Consider the following 25,868-nt stretch of genomic DNA (forward strand, 5'->3'; position numbering starts at 1 on the left):
GCTGCCGGGGGAGCAGAGAGCGGCGCGTCCGGGTGGTATGGAGGGGAGAGGGTGTATATAAGGAGCCCGGTGGTCGCTGCCCGTCACCCCCCACTCAGCTGGAGCCAGCAGCGGTCAAAGCTTCTTCACTCACAGCCGGAGACCAGCAGCAGGTAAGCGGCTTGGAGGAGCGGGTCGGGTCGGTGGGTGGATGGATGGAGGAGAGGGTCGGGATTAACTTGGGTTAATGGAGTTTGGCTCGTTAGTTAAAGTGAGTGAGACAGATGGAGAGTAATCCGGACTGAGTGGTTAAGTGACGGGAGCTGGCGGAGAACCGGCGCCTGGTTCGGTTCGGACAAAGAGCAGCTTTTGTTGTGACAGGTAGCGGACAACTTCCTGTCCGGGAGCCAGACCTGCTGCGTTCACGCGCTGTCGGAAATCCTGCATTTACTGGTGAACGACGGAAAATCTAAATTTAATTTCCCGTAAAATCTTAATGTAGTGTTCAGGGAACAGAGGCTGTGTGAGCTATGGCGTCGTTTACTGTGACAGCACTGTTATTTCTCTTTTCATTATACGTTCTCTTTACATAACACATTTAAAATTGGCTTTTAACTACTCATATTGAACGCATCAAGTTAATTTGTAAAGCACAATTAAGACACAAGGCAACTCAAAGGGCCTCACAGGGGCATGAAATTACATTAAAAAATGCATTTTTAAAAAAGTAGGAAGAAACAAAACATTAAAACAAGTTAAGAAATAGGAAAGTAAGGTAAATTAGAAGAGGTGTAAAAGAGACAAGTCACAGTGCAGTTCAGAGCCTTGACATTAACTCAGTGAAGTCATGGAAAACACATGGAAAATGAGAGAAAAAGCGAAATGTCCAGGAAAATCTTGTGTTGTCCTGAAACATTATTTAAACTCCCCAACACTACGAATATCTAGTTAAAATATTAAATATATGGATATAAAACCATTTAACACACCCTAGGAAGGAGACAAAGACAGACATGTTGTGGTAGCTGCTACACTTGTTTTTGTGTTCCCAGTGCTTACAAGTGCTTTATAGTTCGCGTAGCACTACTCACCAGTAATTAAGAAACAACGTCCACGCATGGCTTTGAGAATTTAATGGATATTATAGATAAAACTCTAAACATGTCTCCAAAGGGTGGTCCCTGACACTAAAAGCTCAGATGTAGGAGCTTATGTGGAGCACTTGAAGGCACCATTAGGCTTAATGAGGGTTATTAGTGTTCTTGTTTAGTTCTTAATGACAACATGTCGTTACAGGCTGAGTAAACTGTGTTCAGCTGATTAATTACCCTCATGTTTAATGATAACAGGATCCAGACACTGCAGGGCTGAGAGAGGCTATTTAACAAGGCTGAATTATAATCATCAGCCCTCGATTATTCTTACAGTTTAAACAAAACCTGAGGGAAAAAAATCAAATAATAGAAGAAACAGAATTTATTTGCTGACCAGCTGCTGATTATCATCATCCACAGTTAAATAAATATGATTAATAAAATGTAGAATGATGATACATGCTGTCAGTGAACAAGTTACTTGTTTTTGTTCGGAAAAATTTTAATTAGCAATAAAAAAGTGATGGTTAATGGATAAATAGCTGCATTTTTACCGTACAATGACATAACACAACATGAGGCTATAGGTATGGTGATGCATTATGTAATCCTGACATGGCCTGTGCATCGAGACGTCACGTACCAACTGCTTGTTTCTTGAAGGAAATACTTATTCAAGGCTTTGTTTGGTCGTTTGTGTGCATTGAAGTGCTTATTATTGAATTATTGAAGACTTAACTACATCACAGTAGCAGTATATTTTATATTAAATGTAAAAACTCAGTGTCAGACAAATGATGATGATAGCTGCACAGGAACTCATCACCTCTGACTCTCCTCCTCCAGAATCCGCAGACATGTGTGACGACGATGAGACCACCGCCCTCGTGTGCGACAACGGCTCCGGCCTGGTGAAGGCTGGCTTCGCCGGAGACGACGCCCCCAGGGCCGTGTTCCCCTCCATCGTCGGCCGCCCCCGCCACCAGGTACACAAGAGCTCTTGTCCCACGTGTGTGTTCCCATCACTCACCTGAACCCTCTGAGGATCTGACCCTTGACCCCCTGTCTTCATCCGTACCCTATTTGGCCTTTCAGCTTTTATTGTGTTGAGAAAAAAATGTCAAAAAATGGTGTAGAAATCAGATAAATTAACACAAATATGGAATAAAAACTTGAAGCATGTGTTTATTCATTAGTCACATTTTAAACAAATTATAGAGTCCTGCTGTGTGTTTTATTGTGATGGACTCACCTGGTTCCTCCTGCCGACAGGGTGTGATGGTCGGTATGGGTCAGAAGGACTCCTACGTGGGTGACGAGGCCCAGAGCAAGAGGGGCATCCTGACCCTGAAGTACCCCATCGAGCACGGCATCATCACCAACTGGGACGACATGGAGAAGATCTGGCACCACACCTTCTACAACGAGCTGCGCGTGGCCCCCGAGGAGCACCCCACCCTGCTGACGGAGGCCCCGCTCAACCCCAAGGCCAACAGGGAGAAGATGACCCAGATCATGTTTGAGACCTTCAACGTCCCGGCCATGTACGTGGCCATCCAGGCCGTGCTGTCCCTCTACGCCTCCGGTCGTACCACCGGTGAGTCTATGACGAGCTGCCAAACACAATCAGAACACTGGATTATATCATGACAACGTTATATCATTCAAGGCTGTGGGATGGCTTTAACTCTCGTGTTCCTGCTCTCAGGTATCGTGCTGGACTCTGGCGATGGTGTGACCCACAACGTGCCCATCTATGAGGGCTACGCGCTGCCTCACGCCATCATGCGTCTGGACCTGGCTGGTCGTGATCTGACCGACTACCTCATGAAGATCCTCACCGAGCGCGGCTACTCCTTCGTCACAACCGGTAAACACTTCACATCAGCGCAGAACACAGTTGTGTTAGTTAAACTGTGTATTTTAGATTGTATAGTGTCAGGTTAAACACACACTGCACAAAGTCTGAGCTCTCCTCTGTGTTTCCAGCTGAGCGTGAGATCGTGCGCGACATCAAGGAGAAGCTTTGCTACGTGGCTCTGGACTTTGAGAACGAGATGGCCACCGCCGCCTCCTCCTCCTCCCTGGAGAAGAGCTACGAGCTGCCCGACGGTCAGGTCATCACCATCGGCAACGAGCGTTTCCGCTGCCCCGAGACCTTGTTCCAGCCCTCCTTCATCGGTGCGTAGCAGGAGCTGTTTTCAGTTGTAGTTTGTGGCGAGAAGAGCTGATACAGTCCCATCATGTCTTTGTGTGTGACCTGACTCTCTCTGCTGTCCACCTGAACAGGTATGGAGTCCGCCGGTATCCATGAAACCGCCTACAACAGCATCATGAAGTGTGACATCGACATCCGTAAGGACCTGTACGCCAACAACGTGCTGTCCGGCGGCACCACCATGTACCCGGGTATCGCTGACCGCATGCAGAAGGAGATCACAGCGCTGGCTCCCAGCACCATGAAGATCAAGGTACGACAAACACTCAGAGGGACAAAAGTATGTGGACACCTGGACATTACACCCATATGGGTTATTTTAACATCTAATTTCAATGTCAGGAGCATTAAGCTGCTGCAAAAACAGCCTCCACTCCTCTGGGAAGATTTTAAAGCCTGGACTGACTGAAAAGTCGAGAACAGCTACTAAACAAACCTTACTGGGAAACTGTTTTGTCATGTATGAGCCTGCTTTGTTAGCTCTAAAACATCCAGTGGAAGTGTTGGAAACACGACAGGCTACACTACTTTATTATCTAATTAAATATGCACTAATTTTCAAACATTTCCAGGACAGATATCTGAAAATTGAATAAAGCCAGGTTCAAAATTCTTGTTTTATTTTGTTGTTGACATATTAGAGAATTTGTATATCTTGTTTTATCAGACTAGAAATGAGACAATAATGTCAACAGCCATAAAAAAATCGATTTCCAGCACGTTTTTATCAATAACATATTCTGTAAATCAGGCTATGACTGATACATATAACTGAGCCTTCTGTAAAAACATTCAGAATACAGTTAGGAATAACGTTTTGTAAAACTTCTATACATTTTTTGACAAAAAATGGTAAATAGGGTAAAAATGTTAACTGACAGATATCACCATGAAACTTTCTGAAATGATTACTAACAATAATACAATTATTTAATGTTAGATATGCAAATGAGGCTATACAATTGAATATACACTCATTTCAAGAACAGAAATCTGAACTAAAATAAACACTTAAATGAATATTTCAGACGTTTTCTTTCTACCAGTCTGACAGAAGACGTGTTATAGAAACAAACTGACCAGTGCTTGAAAAAACAGCTGTAGTCTTTCCCCTTAAAATCATCTTAAACGTCATCATCCGACTAATTAATTAGAGTCATTGGTATCATCATCTGTTATAATTTGTGTTATCAGACAGTCTTGATGACAGTAACTGATTCCCTCCTCTTCTGCAGATCATCGCCCCTCCTGAGCGTAAATACTCCGTCTGGATCGGCGGCTCCATCCTGGCCTCCCTCTCCACCTTCCAGCAGATGTGGATCAGCAAGCAGGAGTACGACGAGGCCGGTCCCAGCATCGTCCACCGCAAGTGCTTCTAAACACGACGCCTCCACAGCCACCTCAGGCTCAAGACCCGGAGCGATAACGACGGCGCTGTCCCAGGACTCTGAAAACCAGCATCCTCTCTGTAAGGAGACGCTTGATCCTCACCAGCAGAGATCATCCAACCTGTACATATCTTATTTATTCCTTCTGCTACGTATGTGACCTTTTGAATGTGTATGATGTCCAGTGTGAATGTGTAAAAGCAAAGCGAGTGTTGGATTTCGAGGTACGACTCACTCCAACTCGGACCAACTTAGAAAATACAGAAAAGACCACAAAAAAAAAAAGAAACGAGACAAATAAAATTCATTTATTTTCACGTACGACTGCTGTCTTTAATTCTGATTCTCAACATCTTTATGTTTGACCTGACAAACAAATGAATATAATGACGTCAGATGAGGTTTATATTGATCTTTTTGTTAATAAATAAAGGCTGTGTGTAGTTTGAAACTATTCAGTACTACAGTACTACTTATAAATACTCTAGTACAAGTAGAAGTCATGCATTCAACATTATGTAACTTTTTAACTTAAAATAACAGCTTCAAAATAAGTTTGATGGGGATTATCAATTAAATATACACCATTTGCATACATTCTGACACTAGAATAAACACCATCATGTGTATTTTTGGTGTTTTTGTTCCACTTGTCTTCCCACTACATGAAAAACAGATGTTTTCACATGTTGTCTTTTACTCTAATCCATCCACCGGGTCAGTTTCTTGCTGAGTTGCTTAAAAAGTAAATCCATCATCAGCATTTTGGCTTTTCCAATATGAGAATATGGAGCAGTGGCTCATGAAATCAGGCCAGCACATCACCGTGTAAACATCTGTAAGCCGTCAGCCAATAAACAAATCCCTCTCGGCTGGTCTGAGTCCAAACACACGAGTGAAACCAGATTCATAATAAACTTTATGAGTCTGTTGAAGCTCCGAGACACAAACGGAGAGCTCAGGTTCGAGTGTTTGAATGAATCTGGCAGCAGCCGTGTGCCAAACTACACAACGTGACGGTTTAACAGCACTATTGTTGACATCCTGGCTGTAGATGAGGTGATGATGTTTAATGTCTCCAACAGCCTCTGTAATCTCATTTAGCCACTTGTTTGCAACAGCCTTTTTCAAGACACGCAAACACTTTATTCATAAGTGGGATATTTATTATGGCATAAAGCAAAATGTGACCAGAGATGTTTAACCCACAGACCTCTTCACAGGCATTTAACTGAAACCCTGATTATAAAGACCCTAACTATCTTATTTCCAGGTGTTAGACCTCCTTCCTCTGTCGGTCAGCAGACAGGTTGTGGCGCTTGGTACATTTATGTTATCCTTAATTTCTAGCAGTGTCAGATCTGAGTGCAAGAGAGGCTTAGACGTAGTTTGTGAAGATGACTCTGTTGAGCTCACCTTGATGACATCACTATGACATCATTAGGGTTATTTAGCCACAGGAGAAAACATTTTGTCGACGCCCTTTAAAAGACAGGAGGAAGAAACTTTGTAAAGAGTTCAGGTGTGAGCCTCTTGTTCTCAGCAGGTCGTCTGTTTTCACCTGTTGTCATCGCTGCACAGATGGAGGCAGAGCACGCATGCGCAGTGCAGGGTCTGCATCTTCACGGGAAATCATACTTCTTCTTTCTGCTCCATCAAGCTGGCGGGGGTTAATCAGAACCGTACCGGAAGTGAAGAATGTCTTCTTCAAAATAAGAATACGATGCTAGATAAATAATTAAAAATAAATATTACGCATGACCTTCAGAGGCGTAAATACAAGCACGCGCACATTTGGGTGTGATCAAACATTTTGATTGAGCACACATGTACTGGAAATCAGCTTTGTGTACGCAATCTTTTTTAATTCAGAGGTGATGCGGTCGATGTTTCTTCGAGTTTTATTTTGGAAGTCTGAGCCGGAAGCGCCGCGCTGTGTTTAAGCTAGTTTAGCTTGTTGCTCTGGCGCTTTGCTGTCAGTCAGAGAAGAAGCGGGGCGATGCTAGTCGTGTGTCCGCGGCTGTGACGGCACAGACTGGGCTTTGGACCGGACCGGACCGCTCTGGGATGAGTTCTGGGTGAGTGAGATTATATCCGACGTTCATTTCCAGCCGTTAGCCTCATTTTTTTTTAAAGCTCACCGTGTTTACAAACGCGGATTAAACGCGGGCAGGTGAGGCGGTGAACGTGGCTCGAGCCTGTTTTCACTCGATAACTGTTAATTAAAACTCACATTTACACATTTAACAGCATTTACGTCACAAACGTCTGTGTCCTTTTTTCCTTTGCGGTGTATTTTTAAGATAAACACGTGAAAAGACGATGTTTTGGGGTGTGACTGAGGAAATTAGCCCGAAAAAACAAGAGACCCTTCTATATTTTCCAATTATAGGTGAGGAAAAACACCAATAAATTAGCCTTAATTAGCTGTTTGAAGATAAATTGATGTTGAATATTGTTCGTCCGTTCGTCAGATACAGGCCAGCTCAGATAAATGAATATTTAATGTGATTTATTTAAGATAAGCGGTTGAGTATTTATATAAAAAATGAAGTAATGAGATGTGTAGGCGGGAGGACTCCTCTCAGGAATAGATGGTGTGTTGTTGGTCGTGTAGTGTGAGTAACAGCAGTAGTAGTACAGTCAGTAGTGAGGCTATAATAAGCCCCAATCCTCCTCTGCTCCCAGTTTAATCTGGTGTAAAGGGGAAGTGGGCGGGGCCTACAGGTAGACCACACCTGACAGTGACGTCACCACGGGCTGCAGGTAGATCCTTTCTCAATCAACTGCAAATTATTTCATCTTCAGGTTGCGTTAATGCTAGTGAAAACATCTTTAATTTAAACACACTGTATGTAATTTCTGCTACAAGGTGTCCCGCTAACAAAACAAGCAGCGTGGGATCATGGGAGCTGTAGTCTTTATTGTTAAGAACCCACCATTGCTAGCTGCTGTTATTCTTCTGTCTGTCTGCAGCTTTCTTTCTTGTTTTTGTACGTTTATTTGTTGCAAAACAAAAAACACAATGAAAATGAGGTTTAAAAAATAGAAAAAGAAATGGAGAACACAAAGAAAAACCCACCGTTGCTGATGGAAATCTGTCTGACGTGACTCGGGCGGAGACGTTCACAGACGAGATAATGTTTTAAAGTTTTAATCACATTCAGTCGTGTTCGCCTGCTTCCTCACTCTCTGACGTGTCGTCTGGTGTTTCTGCTGAAGTTTTAGCAACAGGTGACTAAATGAAACCATTACTTAAAATAAAATTGTGGCTTAATCCAGTTTTATGCTGTAGTGAAATAATCGTCAAATTAATCGATAAAGAAAATGATTGATATGCGGTGGTTGATGACAGGATCAAGTTAAAGACATTGGGATTTGATGAAAGCACGGCTGTTTGCTCTCCTCTTGTTTGTGATGATAATCAGACGACATCATAAATCATATCTTATCCTGTTGTTGAACTCTATTTTGATTCAATTATTTTACTTCCTCCTCTTTATTTCCTCCTCCAGTGTTTCCAGAACCAGACACGAGCAACAGCGAGAGCCATGGTGACCAAAAAGATCCGGACCGAGTACATGAAGAAGTTCAGGGATCCCAAATGGGAGACGTTTTCCAAATGCTACGAGGACTCTCTGAAGTACCGCCTGACCCGGCGGGTGATGGAGCATTCCCACAAGCCCTGGTTCTGGGAGGGCTGGGACAGCGGCTCCGACTCCAGCGGCTGGTCCACGCCGAGGCTGACCCGGAACAAAATCGTCCCTCTGTCCCTCCCGCCGCCGCCGTCCTCGGAGGTGAAGCAGAGGTTGTCCAGCCCCGGACCGAAACCTCCAGAGGACGGAGAGACCGAGGGGGGAGCTGGTGAGGCAGCAGCCGTCGACGCTGCACCTGCTGCAGGTGAGGAGACTGTTTTAATAATATTACTGACTTTAATGATGAAATAGTCGATTTGTTGATCAGTCAACCAACAGAAAAATTAATAGACACCATTAGATTTATTTCTCAAGCAGCGTGGTGGCCGTCTGTCTGTCTGTCTGTCAACCTGGAGACGTGTTTTTAGGCTCTCAGTACTTCTGATGAACGATCGAGTAAAAGAAACTATTTTCCATATTCGGGACGACATTATTTTATAGAAAATAAAAGAGCTGATTCAGTTTCAATCAGTTGCCTTTTCAATTCATTGTTTGGTCTTAAAAAATGTAATAAAAGAGTAAGATTTTAATATTCAGTCGTAAAACACAAAGGAACCAAGCAAATGTTCACATTAGAGACGCTGTTACGGAGAATTTTTACTGTTTTTTTCTTTAGAAATGTAATTTTCAATGCAGCTCTAGTGCAAACATTAGCCTCATTAATTACACTAATAGCTCATCATCAGTCAGTTTGTCCAGAACTCTGGTTCTGACTAAATGCTTGTGATTGCTAGCATGCTGATGTTAGCATTTAGCTCGAGGCACCACTGTGCCCGAGCGCTGTAGGGTCTTATTTCACTATTCTGGCAAAGTGTAGATTAGATTACTAATTAGAAAAGGACTCATCAGATCAATCTATAATGAAGTAGTCGCCCTCCTCTGACTTCATCAGTCTGAGTTCAGGTGGTCGCGCTCTGTTCATGAATGTTAGTTAAACCAGATGCTCACAGGTCGCTCTATAAGGACGTCAATCACACCTGTGTTTGTATCCGACATGAGAAAATGGAGATTTATTCTTTAGTTGGAGGGATTGTTAAGATATTCCTGGTTCGTCTGTTTCCTGTCTGGCTTCCAGGAATATTTTGGGATGAATAGCAGATCCCCAGGAGGAGTTTGTTTGTGCTCCTGTGTGAGCGTCACTCTGACAGTATGAGGGCCGGAGGCTGGTTTACCTCAGGAGACACTGCTGCTAAAAATATATGTGGACTGAAGGTTATGCGATCAGATGGGACCGTTTCCTATCTGATCCGGATACAAAGGACTGATTGTGTCTCCTGTAACATTTCCATGGCTGCGTTTCAGACCGGAGAGCGTCCGCGGAGGAGCTTTGAGCTTCACCACCACACGTTTTTAGAAAGTCTACAGCAGCATATGTGACAATACAACTGCAGACCAGCAGATTCTTATTAAGAGCAACCGTGACACAAACATCCTGCGACAGTCTACTGAATTTATCTGAGCTGTGCTGCACGGTTTATCAGAAAGTCACTTCTACAGCTGCTACAGGCAAAAACACCAAACGTTCACTGATTTCAGGTCCAGAAATCCGATCATTTGATGCTTTTCTTTGTCATATACGATAATAACTTGAATATCTTCGACAAGTTGACTGTTGGTCGAACAGAAGACGATATCTGATGAAGTCATGTTCGAGTATTCGAGTTTTTTTCACAATTTTCTGACAATTTATTGACAGAACGATCAACGATTATGAAAATAGTCTGCAGATAAAAAGAAGAGTAAAACAACATTTTACATCTAGTGGTCGTTACATCAGAACCACACCTGTAGCTGAGCCTTTCTAGGAGGCTCAAAACTTGAAGCCCGGCAAGATCACATGATCTCCTGAATCCACCCTCCTCGCAGGGTAAACTGTGAGTGGGTTTATAAAATCTTTCCCTCGTTGTTTCTGAGTTTTTGCTGTCTCAGTTGTAGAAAACGGTGTGAATGACACCAGCGCCGGTTCCATGATTGCAGCTGCAAACAGCAGCGGACCCTCAGAAGACACGGAGACGGACAACGGTCCCGCTGACACGCCGTCTTCTGACGGGGAGCCCGTAAACCCGGCACCCAAGCGACGCCACCGCCGCCGCACCCCTCGCTCTGAACCGGGACACCGGGACAGTTCCCATGACGACAAACCGGTTGTCGTACGCAAACCACCGAGAGCGAAGAGCCAGCCACCGATCAGCTCCAAGGAGATCCGACGGTCGTCGAGCCGACTGGACTGGACCGAGAGACACACGGAGGTCAGGAGGACGCCGAATGAGGTGAGTGTTCGTCTCACTGAAGACACTTTCAAACACACTGAGTCAGAACCTTCATCAGCAAATCAAACACAGTGTGTATCAAAACAAAACAAACAATAGTAGTGTGGGCTCATGGGAGTTATCTAGTACTAAAACGTTGCAAATAAATGATTTTTTGAAAGTTTAACAGTGTGTTCAGTTTGCTTGTTTGCAATAATTAGTTGCTAAAATATCCCGTTCATGTCTTCGGAGGCAATGTAAATTAAAAAGTATTCCAAAGACAGGAACAACTAAAAAGTAGAGCGAGACGAGTCTTTCCGAGCAGCTCGACCTCGATCACAGGACACCAGAGAAGTGAAGCCGTGTCACCGAACACTCGGCCAACATTAATAATATAACAGCGGTGTTGTTCTCTCTGGTTTCTCCTCTCAGACAACCGACGCCTGCGTTCAGACCCGGCGGGACTCGGACAAACGGGGCTCCAACCTGGACCGTCGGCGGGCTCGGTCAGCTGATCTGGAGAAGATGAGGCGGTCGCAGCTGACGGTGGTGGACGACCGCTGGATGACGGAGTACATGCGCTGCTTCTCCGCCCGGCTGAGGTAGAGACGGGATCCCCCACCCCACCCCCGACTCCTGAAAACCAGGTTTCCTTATTGGAGAGCAGATACGAGACAACAGATCAGGGGTTAGTTTATTCAGCTGAAACAACAAGAACCACGTCGTCTCGTTAGTCCATCAAACCAGAACTGCACTCGCTGTCCTGTCTCCTCAGAGGACGGCAGAGTGACAAAGTGGGCAGAGCTGCTGATGTAAAAATGTATTTGTTTTCAAAGTGAGGTGCTTTCAAGGAGATAATAATAATAATGATAAACTTTATTGGTAAAGAACTTTTCTAAACAAGGTTACAAAGGGAGTCACAGAAAAGGAAAAAACAAATTAACAAAAAATTCTCCAAAAAAAAAAAAAAAACAATCAAAAAATCTTCCTTTTTTTTTTTGTTGAATTTTTTATTTTATTTTGTGAAATTCGAGAGGGAAGAAAATCTCCAAAATTTTTCTTTTCATGTGTGGAAAGGAAAATTCGATTGGACAAAAAAATTGCAGAAAAAAAACCATCTCTGATTTAATTTTTCCGGTTGGTTTTTACACATTTACACATGATTTTTTTTTTCTCTCTCTTTTGATGTGTGAAATCGAGTGGGGAAACATTGGGGAGAAAAAATTATTTCAACTTACTTTTTTTCTCCTGGTTTCTTTTGTTTTTTAGTCAGTTTTACACATGAAACAATTGTATTTCTCCTGAAAAAGAAAATTTTGGGAGAAATATTTACTTTTTATGTGTGAAAAACAATTTTGGGCGGAAAAAAATCTGGAGATAAAAAAATTCCCGTGTTTTTTTTGTTTTTGTTTTTTTTTTAATGTGAAAAAAAAAAACAATTTGAGGAAAATTTGAGGGGGTGAAAACAAAAAACAAAAATTTGTTTTCTTTTCATGTCTGAAATTCGAGTGGACAAAACATTTGAAGATTTAAAAAAAAAACTCCTGATTTCATTTTTCCAGTCGGGGAAAAAAAATCTGGAGATTAAAAAAAAAAATTCCGAAAGGTAAATTTTTTCTCATGTGTGAAAAAAAAAAGTTTTTCATGTGTGAATTTTTCCTTCTTCGTCGGTTTCACACATAAAAAAATAGTATTTCAACTGTAAAAGAAATTTTTCAGGAGAAAAAAATCTATTTACTTTTTTTGTGTAAAAACATTTTTTGGGGGGAAAAAATTGGAGAAAAAAAACAAACAAATCCAAAACTTTTTTTTTTTTGTGCAAGTGTGAAAAAAAAACATTTTGGGGGAAAAACAAACAAAAAAAAGATTTCTTTTCTTTTCCAGTCTTTTTCAAACATTTCTCCTGTCATAGAAATTTTTCAGTAGAAAAAATAGATTTATAAATATATATACATATATATATATATATATATATATATATATAGTGGTATAGTGGAGAAAAAAATATCAGGGAAGAAAACTCCTTTAAAAAAATTGTTTTAGGAGAAAAAAACATAAAGTCTATTATTTCATGTAAAAGAAAAAAGGGGAAAAAATTCCAACTGTTTTTCACCTAATTTATTTAATCACATTTTCACAGATGGAAAAAAAATGAAGGAACTTAGAAACTTTTTTTTTCCCACCAGTTCTCAAGTCAACGAGTAAAAAACACTTAAGATGTTTTTTAAATGGTGCTGAAATAAAATGCTGTAAGTACTCGACTGATCAGAAATGTTGAGCGCTGTGACGCCTCGCCCCCAAAGATCCTGTGCTTTGTGAAAGTACAACATCCGGAGCCGGGACTTTTTTTGGGTCAAATATTGTCCTCAGAACTTAATTTAGACTTCGGTCCCTCGGATGGAAAAACACCTAGTTCCTCTAAAGCGTCCTCGTCTCGGGGGAAACGTCCTCTTGGTGAAACTCGTCAGGTGACACAAACACGACTTTCATGATCGCGTTGCTTCACAACAGCTGGATGTGTGAATACGTTCTCTAACCAGCTGCTCATGTTAACTCTGAAGGTGGTGAAACATCAGAGTGTCCGGCCCGCTGCTTTACTTTAATCATGTCCTCTCTGATGAAGTGACGAGACGATGAAGCGTTTTCTTGTTGCTTCAGAGAGTCGCTGCTGTCGAGGAACAAAACACACACAGCCACTCTGAGTTTAAAGTTTATACCGTCATTTATTTGTCGACTGTGATTTAGTTTTAATTTCTCCTGGACGTGTTTTACTGTCCTCATTAAAACATTCCTCCGACCTGCAGACCGACGGAGAGTTCAACCTCTCCACACTGAGAAAACACATCCTATAACACTCGGCGTGATAAAATATCTGATTTTAAACAATAGATGTTTGTGTTAATTAAAGATTACATCCTTTCTTATGCATGATTCAGAGGAGGTTCCTCTCTGTCGATGTGTGAACAGGCCTCAGGTTGAATATGACTGTTATCTCTTGCTGCAATGATTGATCCATAAGTTGTCATCAGTCGCTAACGAACTTGATAGTAGTTTAATCGATTTGAATCATTTTCTTAAGATAAAAAACTAAAAAAAACTCTCATTCCAGCTTCTTAAATGTGAATGTTTTCTGGTTTCCTTCCTCACAAACTGAATATCTTTGGGTTGTAGACAAAAACAAGACATCTGAGCTCCACTCTCAGACGTTTTTTACACCAAACAACTAAGAAATTAATTGAGAAAACACTCAGATTAATCGACAATGAGACGAATCCTTCACTTTGATTAAGATTGTGTGTTCGTCCTCCGACAGCAGCGATTAAGATCTGCAGGATCAGTTTCAGATGTGATGGACTGACGTAAGTTTCTGTTTGATAACATCAGAGAGAATCACGTCTCTCTGAGCTTTTATAAGAAAGGGAAATAAAACACATCCAGATCTTCACTATTTGAATGTACTTTTAGTTTCTGAGCATGAAAAGTGTCCAAACACGCGGCTGTGCTTTATTTTAGCTGTTCGTCACTTTCAGTTCTCTTCCTCAAAGGCAGCTGTTGTGTTTCTAACCCAAAGTGTTTGATTCAAAGGCAGCGGAAAAGACCAAACTGGAGTATTTTTGATATTTGGATATTTTGATCTTCAGACTCGACTTTAGATGAGAAGAAACTACGTAGAAATTCAAGATTTATCAAATAAAATTAGCATTAAAAGGTATTTTCTGAGTAAAAACTATATTTAAGGCGTACTAGTTTTATTATAACCTCAGATTTAAAGTTGTTTATCTTCTGGTTTGTCACTCTGAGATGCAGCTATTGTTTTACATTGCTTTTAATTAATAATCTGTTGACCGCAGCGCTACATGCAAAACTTCTTCCTCTTGACATTAAATAAAAATAGATTAAATAAGAGGAGGATCAATTATGCAAAAGTAAACAATGAATTTAAGTTTTTAATTTAAATAAAAATGCAACACTGTTCATTTAAGTCTTTTCTTCAGATGAGACGACAAATTAAAACACTTTGATGAAACAAAACATTCAGGAGGAGCAGAGGCGCCATTTTAAACATAAAACGTGATGTATTTAGTGAGTGTGGTGATTATTAAGACACACGAGACAAAAGTTCATGATTTATTTGACAAGTTAAATTTCTTTTCCAGCTTTAACGTCGCCGCTGTGGAAATTGTAAAGCAGATGAACATTTGAAGGAGCGTTATGTAAAATATGGTCAGAATTTTTGTTCAAAACAAACAAAATAAACTCACAAAATGTCAAGAAATGAAAAACATCTGTTTTCCTGATGAAATTAACATGAATTCAAGTTTCTCTCTTTGACCCGACTGAGACGAGTGTGATCGCCTCGTTAACTCATCGCTACGTTGGATTTCTGGCCATATTCTACAGATTACACCTTTAATCATGTGTAAATTAAGCTCCTATCAATAATTACCACAGATCACACAGATAAGAGAATTAGCTGAATGACTGGAGAGTTAAAGACGTGTGAAATAAAAGTTAAAGCATTTTTTTTAACCCTGAAGTCAGTTTGAGTTTGTGGATAAAAAGTGTTTACAAAGTTTAAATGTGTGTTTTAGTTTGTCTGATTGTTTGTCGACCGTGTGATGTAACTAAAGATTGTACATACGTGATGATGTCATCATTGTGTGACTGACACTGAGGGCTAACGTTCATGATGTACCTGTCGAACATCTTGTGAGTTTACTGTGAAAAAAAAAACTGAATCACTGAGAATGTTTATTGATTTAACACCGGCTGAACCTCGTCACTCTGAATGTGCGCAACTATTTATTTATTATTGTTGTTGTTGTTGTTGTTGTTTAACGCTTCAGACTCAGAGGTTTTGTGTTGTTTCACTCTGCTGTCAGACGTCCAGTTTGAAACGACACAGACACGTCACTTTAACAGCACGTGCACTAATATTATCTTCTCCTACACTCACGTTTTCTCACTTTATATAAAAACCAGTCAAAGTTCAGCATTCAGGGCAAATGTTGTCATTTAATATAAACAATAATGTAACATTTGAAATAAAAACAGTACAGACATAAACATACATTTATTACTTTTACACATTTAACACAGAACTGAACCTTCCTGCAAAAAGTATGAAACATTTATTAAAACGTGACTTGAAAATAAACAAATGGCACAAACAATATTAGAGTGTGTCACGTTTCTTTGTATTTTTTTTGCCCTCACATGAAAAAATATCTGACAGCTGAATAATTTCTTTGAAAATAATCAGAAAGATCAAATAATAATAAGAATAATGTCAAGAAAGGCTTTAAAAATATTGATATCAGACTTTAAAAACTCAGGTTTTAATTAAACTTCCCTTTTGAGTCTGTAGAAAATTAAATAACTAGTTTTTCTGGAAGAATCAGGACAGAAGTTTTTTAAAAATGTCATTTTTTCATTGAGTTTCTCTTCAACTTGAGAAATATTTGTCTTTTTATTCTTCAATTTAATTTGTCAAAGTTCACTAAGAGGAGATAAAACCGTCCGCAGATGCAGTCAGAGCTGAGAAACACATTTATTGACTTAATTTGAGCTGACTGTCACATTATTCAGCTCGTTCCAAACTTTTATTGAAGCTGAAGTCAAATATTAAGTTTTTTATGGCTGCGTTTTGGATGTTTTGTGCTTCATTTCATCCAAACTCATCCCAACATATTCTGCATGTTTTGGAACTTTGAATTAATAATATTAAAAATAGAAATTTGAGATTTTTCATGATAAGAAATCAGATTTTGAAGAGATTTCCACATTTAGAGGCGACTTTAAGACTTCATCTTTAAAAACGCACAAAACTATAAAGTTTTTAAATCCTTAGAAAGATGACTGACGTACTTCTGAAGGAAAGTTTTGATTTCTAAATGTCAACACTTGATTTAAATGTCGTGTTCTAGTGAAATCAGATGATTACTTTTCATACAGGTGTCTCAGGTAGAAAGAAGCAAAGATCAGACTGTGCTGAGCTGAAGCGGTTCAGAGTCTTTGTGCTGTTTTCGTGTTGAGTCGGACAATCACAGGAGAGGATTTGAGAAGAAAGTCCCATATTAGAAACATAAGCTGTTACATGTGAGGAGGTGCGACTGTTGTCTGCTTGCTGTATCTCTGCTGAAGCTTTGAGTTTGTGTGGTTGATCTGCAGGACGTAAAATGAAATATGTATCAAACATGAATGAATATTTAATCATATTTTATCTCCGACCTCGTTTACATTTTTAGTCACTGTATTTGTATTTGAAAACGTGCACAATATATATATTTTCATCCACTTTGCTGTGAATAAATCATATTTAAATAGTTTATATTCGTGTCGGTTATTTTATGTTTTCTGTCTCTTTTTTTAAAATTGAAAAGTCTGAAGTTTGTGTCTTTTCTCCTGAAGGAAACAAACCAGCTTCGTTCTGCAGTCGGCTGGATAAAGATGTGACGGTGACGCTTTAAAGAACAAGTCGCCTAAAAATATGAACTCACTCATCATCTCCTCTGATACTTGGTTTAAAATGTAGAAGCTCGGCGACATTTAAGTCATTTGACGTTATTTTCCCCCTTTTTAAAGCCGAAATCTTCACTGTAGCTGCTAAGCTAAAAGCGTTAGCATGTACCCTGGTTGAAGTGGATGCTCAAGCTCGAAGCATCGAGAGTCTAAATAACGTCTTGAAGACATTTAAATCATCTCCAGCTGCTTCAGGTGTTCAGCAGAAAGCTGCAACTCTGTTTTACTGTGAAGCTCCAGAAATGTTCTGTGGACTACGCGACTTCACCTGACTTTATATCAACGTGGAGGGAGGAGATGATAACTGGATTTCATAAACTCTAAATAATCATGTTGGTCGGAATCAGTGTTATGTACTTATATCTGCCAAAAAAATGCAACGTTGGCTCTGTTGCAGTTTTTAATCTGCAAAGTAACTAGTAAATCAGCTATTGAACAAATGTAGTCGAGTAAAAAGTTAAATATGTCCCCAAAATGTGGTGGAGTGGAAGTATAGAGCAGCAGAAGATGGCATAGGACCCATATGACGACAGGATTGATTCATTTCAAATTAAAAGATTTATGATTTGAGTGATTGTGTTGATTAAAAACCAGATGACGTCAAAACATTTTTTTTTTTTTTGTGTGAAAAAAACATTTATGAGTAAAATTTGGGGGGGGGGTTAAAAAAATTAATATTTTACTCCTGATTGAATTTTTTTCGATCAGTTGCTTTGGTTGCGTTTCTGTGCACGTCGACAAAAACAAGATGAAACTTGATTAAAATGTCTGTACATTTGTTTATTTACAGCATAAAAAATGGAAACGTTTCAAATCCAAACTGAAACAAAATGCTGTAACTTCATAACTGATGCGAGTTCAGAACTGAACTTTAACATCAGAAAATATAAAAATCATCTCGTAAACATTTTCTTTAAAACGATAACTGTACAAACTCTCAGCAAAAACGAGAATAAAAAATAAACCATTGAAAAAAATCTGGGTTCATGTTTTCAACTTAAAAATGAGATAATAAAAAAAGTATGATCACGAGGGGAGACCTGCAGCCAGGATGCTGCCCAGCAGAGTCCGATCCTTCAGAGCGTTCTCAACGTCCTTCTCCTCGATCTTCAGAAACACCTGCAGGAAGAAACACACGTTAAGATTTCAGATCTCAGCGTCAGATCTCTGCTTTCCAGGTAACAACAGACCGAAAAGCCCAAAACACCTCAGAGCTGTTTGATACCAAAGTCAAAGTCTTGAACTAATTCACACAAGAGCTGCAACGATGGACAGATGATTCATCTGTTGACAAATTAATCGTGTTGTATTAAACATTCCCAGATGTGCAGACATTTCGGAGACACGTGCTCTAAGACTTTTCGCTGCCCACCAGGTTTCCCCACCTGGGAGACGACAATCTGAAAACACAACGCCTCCGGTCACGACTATCAGCAGCTTGGAGGCATGAAAAACTACAATTACCGCCTCGCTGTTGTTTGTGTCTGTGCACCAGTCAAGTTTCTGTCCCTGAGATGTGGCGTTTAACAATGGCCAAAACATTTTTGCATATTATGACGTCTCAGTGCATTAGACAGGAAAACAACATGTCAAATTTTAATCTCAATTATCTTATCAAATCTTGAGATGTGGCCACAACAGACACAATGATCTGACCAACAAAATCTAATCAGCTCATCCTTCATTTGTACCAAATTTGAAGAAATTCCCCTCGAGGTCTACTTGAGATATGGCGTTCACGAGAATGGGACAAAGTGTCATGATGCTCTGGTCCGACAGGTACAAAGAACGTTCTGTCTCTGTTCTCCACATCACAGGTAAACACCTCTGAGGCCGAGGACTCATACTGGGCTTCAACTGTGCTGCCCAGCCGCGAGAAAGCTACGTGGTTTGCCAAAAATCAACTTCATTATGTAACTGGACTCATCGCCCCCCGACAGACTACTGGAGATATTCAGTTACACATTAAATGTCTGTTTTCTTTGGTAGGTTACAAAAATGAAACAGATTAAAAGTCACAACTTGTCTCGTTTTAATTCATGCTCTTCTCTCTCGTTGTAAAATGCATGTGAATCTTCAGACTTCATCTTCACCTGACCTCCACAGTCCGACACAGGCCGTCAATATAAAGACATGTAGGAGCTCCTGACAGAGTGACGCAGTGATGTAACGCTGTGCCGCAGACTGACAGATGTTTGTACCTTAGTGAGTCGAGCCTCTTTGGCTTTCTTCAGAGCGACGATTCCTCGACTCTCCAGCAGACTGCAGAGAGACAAACACTCGCCCTGCCCGACAGCAGACACCTGCCGCTGGGCACACAGGCGGCTGTAAACCTCGTGGAGCTGAAACACAAACAGACACAGCGCGCATGTTAACAACACTGCAGGCTGAGCTTCAGCACCACCTGCTGGACGCTTGAAATAAGGCTGCAGCCTCCTCAGTGATGACCAGAGCTTGAGTCACTCGCAGGAAGTGAAACATATTTACTGACTTGGTTACTTCCTCTACACAAACTGGACGAGGTCGGCGTCTCACCTTTCCGAGGACGATCTCTTTGCTCTTTCCGTTGCGTATGAGCAGCAGCAGGCAGCAGACCAGCAGCTTCTGCTGCAGGGGGAAACTCTCCCCATCAGAGCCGCCGCACTGAGACGCCATCCGGTCGCCGTACACCTCCGACAGCACCCGAGCGACCTGGGGAAGGCTGACCCGTGACGCTGCACGCACCCGAGGACAAGAAGTGTTTGAGTTAGTGTTCACGCTTGTCGAGTTGGGAATAAAAATCAGCAGACGCTCGCAGCAAATCAAAGCAGCGCTCACCTTTAGTTTCGGCTTCTGGGTCTGATGTTTTCTTCCTCTCGTCAGACTCCACAACCTCCACAGCTCGCCTGGAAAATTAAGAAAATCAATTAAATGTTGAACAAAGTTATTATCTAAACTATTTCTTACACTTGTGCTCTAAAATCAACACTGACAACAGAGGCAGAACCTCGTACCTGCAGATGTCCAGAGCTTTCCTGGCGTCGCCCGACACCGCCGACACCTTCCTGGCACAGAACTGAACCGCCGAGGCGTCCATGATCCCGTCAGCCGACGCCTGAGAGGAGGAGCGTTAAAACAGATTAATACAAACGTCTCTCTATCAAATGTTTCACTCTACCGAACAGGTGAGATCTCCCTCTGTGTTTACCTGAGACAGTCTGTCCTGCACGATGGCGGTGAGCTCCTGTCGGCTGTAGGGAGGGAAGTGTAGCAGCTGGGGGCGACAGTGAGGCCGGGCCTGCAGTCGGGGCAGGATGCGGTCGGTCAGATCCAGAGCGTTGGCGATACCTGCGAACACAACGAGAGACTGAAGAGTTGTTCGCAGAGGAAACGCTGAAGGATTTAACAAGATGATGGGGACACAATCTGCCCGTCGACTGAAAACATGATCGTTCGTGTGTTTTTAACTGAATGATTGTAGTCATCATCGTATTATTGTCTTTGATTAATCTTTAATTTTTTTTATTTACACATAGATTTCTCCCTTTTATTCTGCTCTTTTAATCGGCATTTCTTTCAAAATGCTGTTTTAATTTGAATTGACTGTGTGTAACCTGGTCAGACGTTTACTGGTTCAGAGACTACAGCAGCAGTGTCAGTAGGACTTCTGTTGGCGGGTGAAGCTCTTACCGATGAGACAGAGGCGAGACTCGGGCAGGTACGGCCATTCAAAGATGGTGTAGAGGACATCCTGAGATTTACTGTCCAGCTGGTCCATCTCGTCCAGAACAAGAAGTCTGAGAAGGTAAAGACAGAGTCAGGCCTCCTGCCTCTTCAACAAGGACATACATGATATTCACCGACAGCAGCAAATGTGTACGGTCTCAAAAAGGCTTTTGAAGAAGTTAAAAAAGAAATTATATCAAATGTTGTTTCATAAGTGCTGGGTTACTCACACAGCGGGGCCCGGGGCCGACAGGAACCTCTGCAGTCCGTTCTGTCCGCCGGGCGCTCTCAGCTTGTCGGCCAGCAGCGGGAAGATGGCGTGCGAGCTCCGCAGGCTCATACAGTTCACCACCACCGTCTGAACGGACGACAGCTCGGCCTGACGGGACACAAGACACTAACGTTAAATACCACAGATAAAACAGAAGTAATGAATCATAACTGTCTCTTCAGGTCACCCAACAGTCTGGGAATGTCTGATGAGGTTTTCAAATTCCAGTTTAAAAAAGTCAAATAAACCAGACAGGAGTAGTTTCCTCTGGTACCACCACCTGCAACCTGGGCACTGATGGAGAGAAAGATGACCTAGGAGAAACCGCTCTAATCGCACCAACCTGCACTGACCCAGAGTCTCCACCAGGTGTCGCCAAAGCTCCACTTATCTTATTTCACAAGACTACAAATAACTGTTATCACTGTTAAAGTACTTCAGTGCTTAAAAGATGGTCTTCACATAAAATTGAGCTGTTTTTGCAGTAGAAAGATGCAAATACTTTTAAATTGGTGCAACATGACTGGAGAACAAGTACAATCTGTAGTTTGACCCACAGCCTCTGAGCCAGCAGGACTACTTTATGCTACCTGCACTATAATGATACAAGGCTGGTTGAAAATCAGCAAAGTGTTCCCTTAAAGTACCTTCATCTCCTGCACAATACAGTTGAGGCAGGCCGTCTTGCCGGTCCCTGGAGCTCCGGAGATGTAGAGGCTGCCGGGGAGGCGCTGCAGGACCTTCTCCTCCAGGAAGGATCGAATGGACGCCCGCTCGGCCTCTCGGGACAGGAGCCGCTCTGGGATGGCGGTGTGCAGCGCCTGCTTCACGCTCTGAAACCTCGACTCTGGAGGAGAAACACTGAAGTTAAATCGAGGTTGGATTTAAGGAGACCTATGTAGGACAGCTATGAGCGGTCAAATGATGAGAAAGACAAGATGTATTTTAAAATAAGAACAAGCAGAGGCTCCTTTTCGCTCCCAGGAACATACAATGTCAAAAAATGAGGGGACGTCCTCAAACAACCCAAAATATTCAGTTTTCAGTTACAGAACTAAGAGAAAATCAGCTGATCCTTAAATTAAAGAGCTTGAGACCCTTTTCGCGTCAGAAATTTGAATTAATAAGCAAAATAATCAATGTTGAGCTGTTTAGTGAGTAGTTGTAAATTATTTTGTGACGACAGCCCAAACAAGACTTCAAAGAAAGGTCGGTTTAAGCTCTTACTTTCTGCAAAAAGTCGAGCAACCGGCAGCTTCTTCCCCAAGTTTTGTTGGGCCGGGCTTCCAGCGAGCGTTCCCTGTCGCCTCGGGGACGATCCGGCAGTAGGAGAGAGCGGCTGACGTGACGAGGAGGGGACCAGCTGTCGGCGAGCCAACACCGGCGAGTTCTCATCGAAACGGAGCTTTCTGGGCGAGGCCACAGACGACTTGCTCTGCTTTGGCGGTGAACCCAACAGGCCGGCGCCGAGGTTGCAGACGTTGTCGTCACCTTGAGAGACAAAACACAAAAAGGGTTACATTTTACAGGTGGAGCTAATGTGGAGGAACGCGTACCTAAAAATGGGGTTGATGTTTGATGTTGAACTACGACTAAGATTCAAATTTTTCGTCACTTATATTTCAGTTTATTTGTTCATGTTCGGCCAGGTCCTGTATTTTTGTCGTTTGTCATGTTATTGTGCACCTGTAAAGCACATTGTAACTGATTAAAAATGTGTGACAGTCGGGAAAAGTGGCTCGCTTACACCAACAATCCAAATACTTCTTTAAATCTCATATTAGGACTGTTGAAGGAAGTAAATACCCGCCTCCCTGTCCTGTGCAGGGCTTCTCACCTGTGCGTTTCCGGGGGCTGAGAGGAAGCCGTGGCTGGAGGCCGGGGGACGCCGGCTGAGCTGCAGGATGTCTGGGTGAGAGAGGAGTGGGCTGGCGAGCAGGACGTATCGGGGAGAGCGGTCCGATCTGGGCGAGATGTTTGGGTTGCAGTTTGATCGGCGATGGAGCCGGAGGTTGCTCCAGCTTTGGCGTCTTGGAAGTCGAGGAAACTCTGCAGGATTTGCGTCGAGGGAACGACAGCGTGGGCTGAGCCTGGCCCTGAGAGCGTGTGCTGGGCATTTTGTTTAATCTGAAACATGAAAAGGAAATTGATCAATTATTACTGGGACTAAAAAAGGACATGGAAGAGTATATAAATAACTGTGTCCAATAACATGGATCACCATGTTTATCTTCAATTTGTTAAGAAAATTGCATTTTCGTGGTGTCCCAAGAGTGTGAAGACGGAAGTTGTTTTACTTATTTCATATTAATATTAACCACTGTAGAGCAGGTCAACATGTCAATAAGGCCTGATCGATGCTGGATGTTTGTGGCTGACGTCGACACCGATATTAGAAAAAAAAGGTCCCAGAACACGGTTTGAAGGTAGAAAGGTGGCAGGGTCCGCCACATATAAACAAAGTGAAACAGTATGAAACTGTGTCATCCTTTAAGGTCAGCTTGTTTATTCAGTCATGAAAACAAAGTGTTTGTTTAGTCAAAACTACGTAATGCTCCTTTAAATGTGTAATCAAATATGGTGACAGTATGTGAAAATAAAACTTTAATTATTGCGTCTTTATGTTGATTTCTTACTCAAATAGCACCAACATATGTGGAAAATAAGAATCATATTGTTCATATTATATTGTGTCAAACTTGTATGATCATTATTAAGTCCTCTGTGGGCTTCCGTACAGGCCACTACAACGATCAGCTTTAGCGTCCAAACACTTTTATTTTCACAGCAAAGTCTGTAAATACATCAATAACCAGCATTTAATCAAACAGCACTCAAAACTATAATAAAACGTGTTTAAAGTTTAACGTTAAAACGCCGCAGAACAAACAATACAGTGAGGCTGGTAAATGGCGCCAAGACAGCAGAGGTCCTACCGGTGACGTTCACATGAAAAACAGCCCAAATCCAGCATTAACACACTGGAGGCTTCACCTAAAACATGCCGAGACACGCACACATCACTCTGAAGGACAGTTTTGAAGATACGTGTCGTGAAAAAGAAGTTAATCGCGTTTTCTTAGACGACAAACTACCACAGCAGCTCTGCTGTACAGCCGGACTCACTTCCGGGTACAATAAGCGACACATTTCCCTTCCGACCCGCTAATTTAACGTTTCAGTGAGAAGCTTACCTTCTTAAAACAGTGAAAGAAGTCTTCTCAGGTCTGAGTTGAGCGTTTCTTCTCGTCTTGGAGCCCTTTGCGTGTCTCTCTGTCCCTCTTCTTCCGCACACTGAGCGCCAAATGTGTTTCCACCTCCTCCTACATCAGCTGAGTTTCCCGCCGCTGCTCGCTGATTGGTCCACTCCGGCTGACAGCGACGGCTTCCCCGATGCGCATTGGCTGAGCGTTACCGGGGGAAGTGACGTCAGCCTTAATGAGCCGGCAGTGCGTGTGGCGGGAGTTTCAATAGCGCTGTTTTGGCGGAATATAGTTTTCCCGGGAAACGTCAGAGTTGTTTTGTTGCACAGACACGCAACGTGTCGAACATTTAGCACCAGAGTCCATTTAAAAAATCACTGTTTTAACAAAATAAGCCTTTTACTGTGGGTGACATCGTTAAGAGTGTATTTTATATAAAGTAGACTTACAATTAAATAATCTCTGACATTAAGTCACACAAGTTAAGTTCATTTTTAAAGAATTATGATTTTAAAAAAACCCAGTTGTACTTGTTGTAGCAAAAGAGGCAATAAAGCAAGTAGTTTAACTAAAGCCACCATATGTAAGAGGAAATCTCAGAAACTGTACAAACACATTTTCGACATGTAAAGATCTTTCTAGAGGGACAAATGAACATTGCAATTGTGGTATGATGCTGTTAAATAGATAAAACACTTTGTTTATTGATGTGTTCTACATTAAAACATTGTACACAATGCAACACCTAATATGAGGATAAATATGTGTAACCGGGTAGATTTGTGTTGATAAATTATGGCAAAAAAGGTGCAACACTGCCATCTATTGGCGCAGTGGTTGGCGTGGGAACTGCACAGAGAAAAGACTTCACTGTGGTAAGATGTCCTCTTGCGTGGTCCGGGATAATTAATGACTTTGTCAAGGGTTTCAGGTGTTCATATTTTATATGTTGCTGTGTAATGTACTCATTGAGAGTTGTGCTAACTGTTTTGAGCACTTGCTGTGATTTGTTAAGCCATAAAGCTGCTTTTTTGAGACTTATAATGATGCTAAACTAGCTTTAATGCTTACTCTCGCCATTGCTGTGCTGTGTGCTGTGTTGCAGGTAATATGTTAAAGCTAAAAAGCTAAAAGCTAAAGCTAAAAGGCTCACATTCATTCATCTAGCTCTGAATTTAATGTATTTTTATACTTACCTCATGGTAAATGTTGAAAGTGTTCTTAAAATCAATGTTATGTCACATAATGGATAATGTGGGGGGGTTTTACTTGTGTTTGTGAATAACAATATGCACTATACGATCACACAAGGATGTAATTTTTGTTTCTATTTTATATGAAAAGATTTGTGTATTTTATTTTATTGTTTATTGAGCTGCACAGAGAAAAGAGGACTTCACTGTGGAGGGACTTGTGTGGTCGTCGTCTGTGGTATATGTTCATATAAATATGTTTTAAGACACTGATCTCCAGTGTGAACAAGAGGAAGTGCGACAGTACACAGATACGAGAAGAAGGAGAAAGAAAAATACAATAACATTTCC

General features: G+C 41.6%; 3 protein-coding genes across 3 annotated transcripts; 2 read left to right on the forward strand and 1 right to left on the reverse strand.

Annotated features, from left to right (window-relative positions):
• On the forward strand, positions 1-4,996 carry acta1a (actin alpha 1, skeletal muscle a). The gene is made up of 7 exons (XM_084366771.1): positions 1-152; positions 1,920-2,059; positions 2,346-2,670; positions 2,782-2,943; positions 3,063-3,254; positions 3,363-3,544; positions 4,527-4,996. Exons 2-7 carry the CDS (start codon positions 1,931-1,933, stop codon positions 4,668-4,670), a joined length of 1,134 nt encoding a protein of 377 aa, XP_084222897.1. The 5' UTR covers positions 1-152; positions 1,920-1,930; the 3' UTR covers positions 4,671-4,996.
• Positions 4,997-6,653: 1,657 nt separating this feature from the next.
• On the forward strand, positions 6,654-17,822 carry ccsapa (centriole, cilia and spindle-associated protein a). Its single transcript, XM_084376314.1, has 5 exons — positions 6,654-6,757; positions 8,195-8,579; positions 10,304-10,644; positions 11,056-11,225; positions 17,035-17,822. Exons 2-5 carry the CDS (start codon positions 8,231-8,233, stop codon positions 17,069-17,071), a joined length of 897 nt encoding a protein of 298 aa, XP_084232440.1. The 5' UTR covers positions 6,654-6,757; positions 8,195-8,230; the 3' UTR covers positions 17,072-17,822.
• Positions 17,823-17,904: 82 nt separating this feature from the next.
• Positions 17,905-24,433, reverse strand: cdc6 (cell division cycle 6 homolog). Its single transcript, XM_084376303.1, has 12 exons — positions 24,316-24,433; positions 22,959-23,248; positions 22,349-22,612; positions 21,769-21,968; positions 21,081-21,229; positions 20,815-20,921; positions 20,333-20,472; positions 20,139-20,239; positions 19,963-20,030; positions 19,681-19,859; positions 19,347-19,487; positions 17,905-18,264 (listed from the first exon to the last, which is right to left on the reverse strand). The coding sequence occupies exons 2-12, from the start codon at positions 23,236-23,238 to the stop codon at positions 18,172-18,174; spliced, it is 1,722 nt and encodes a 573-aa protein (XP_084232429.1). The 5' UTR covers positions 23,239-23,248; positions 24,316-24,433; the 3' UTR covers positions 17,905-18,171.
• Between the last annotated feature and the right edge of the window lie 1,435 nt (positions 24,434-25,868).

Source organism: Pagrus pagrus, assembly GCF_965226575.1.
Source record: "Pagrus pagrus genome assembly, chromosome: 2".
In the NCBI taxonomy this organism is placed as follows: Eukaryota; Metazoa; Chordata; class Actinopteri; order Spariformes; family Sparidae; genus Pagrus; species Pagrus pagrus.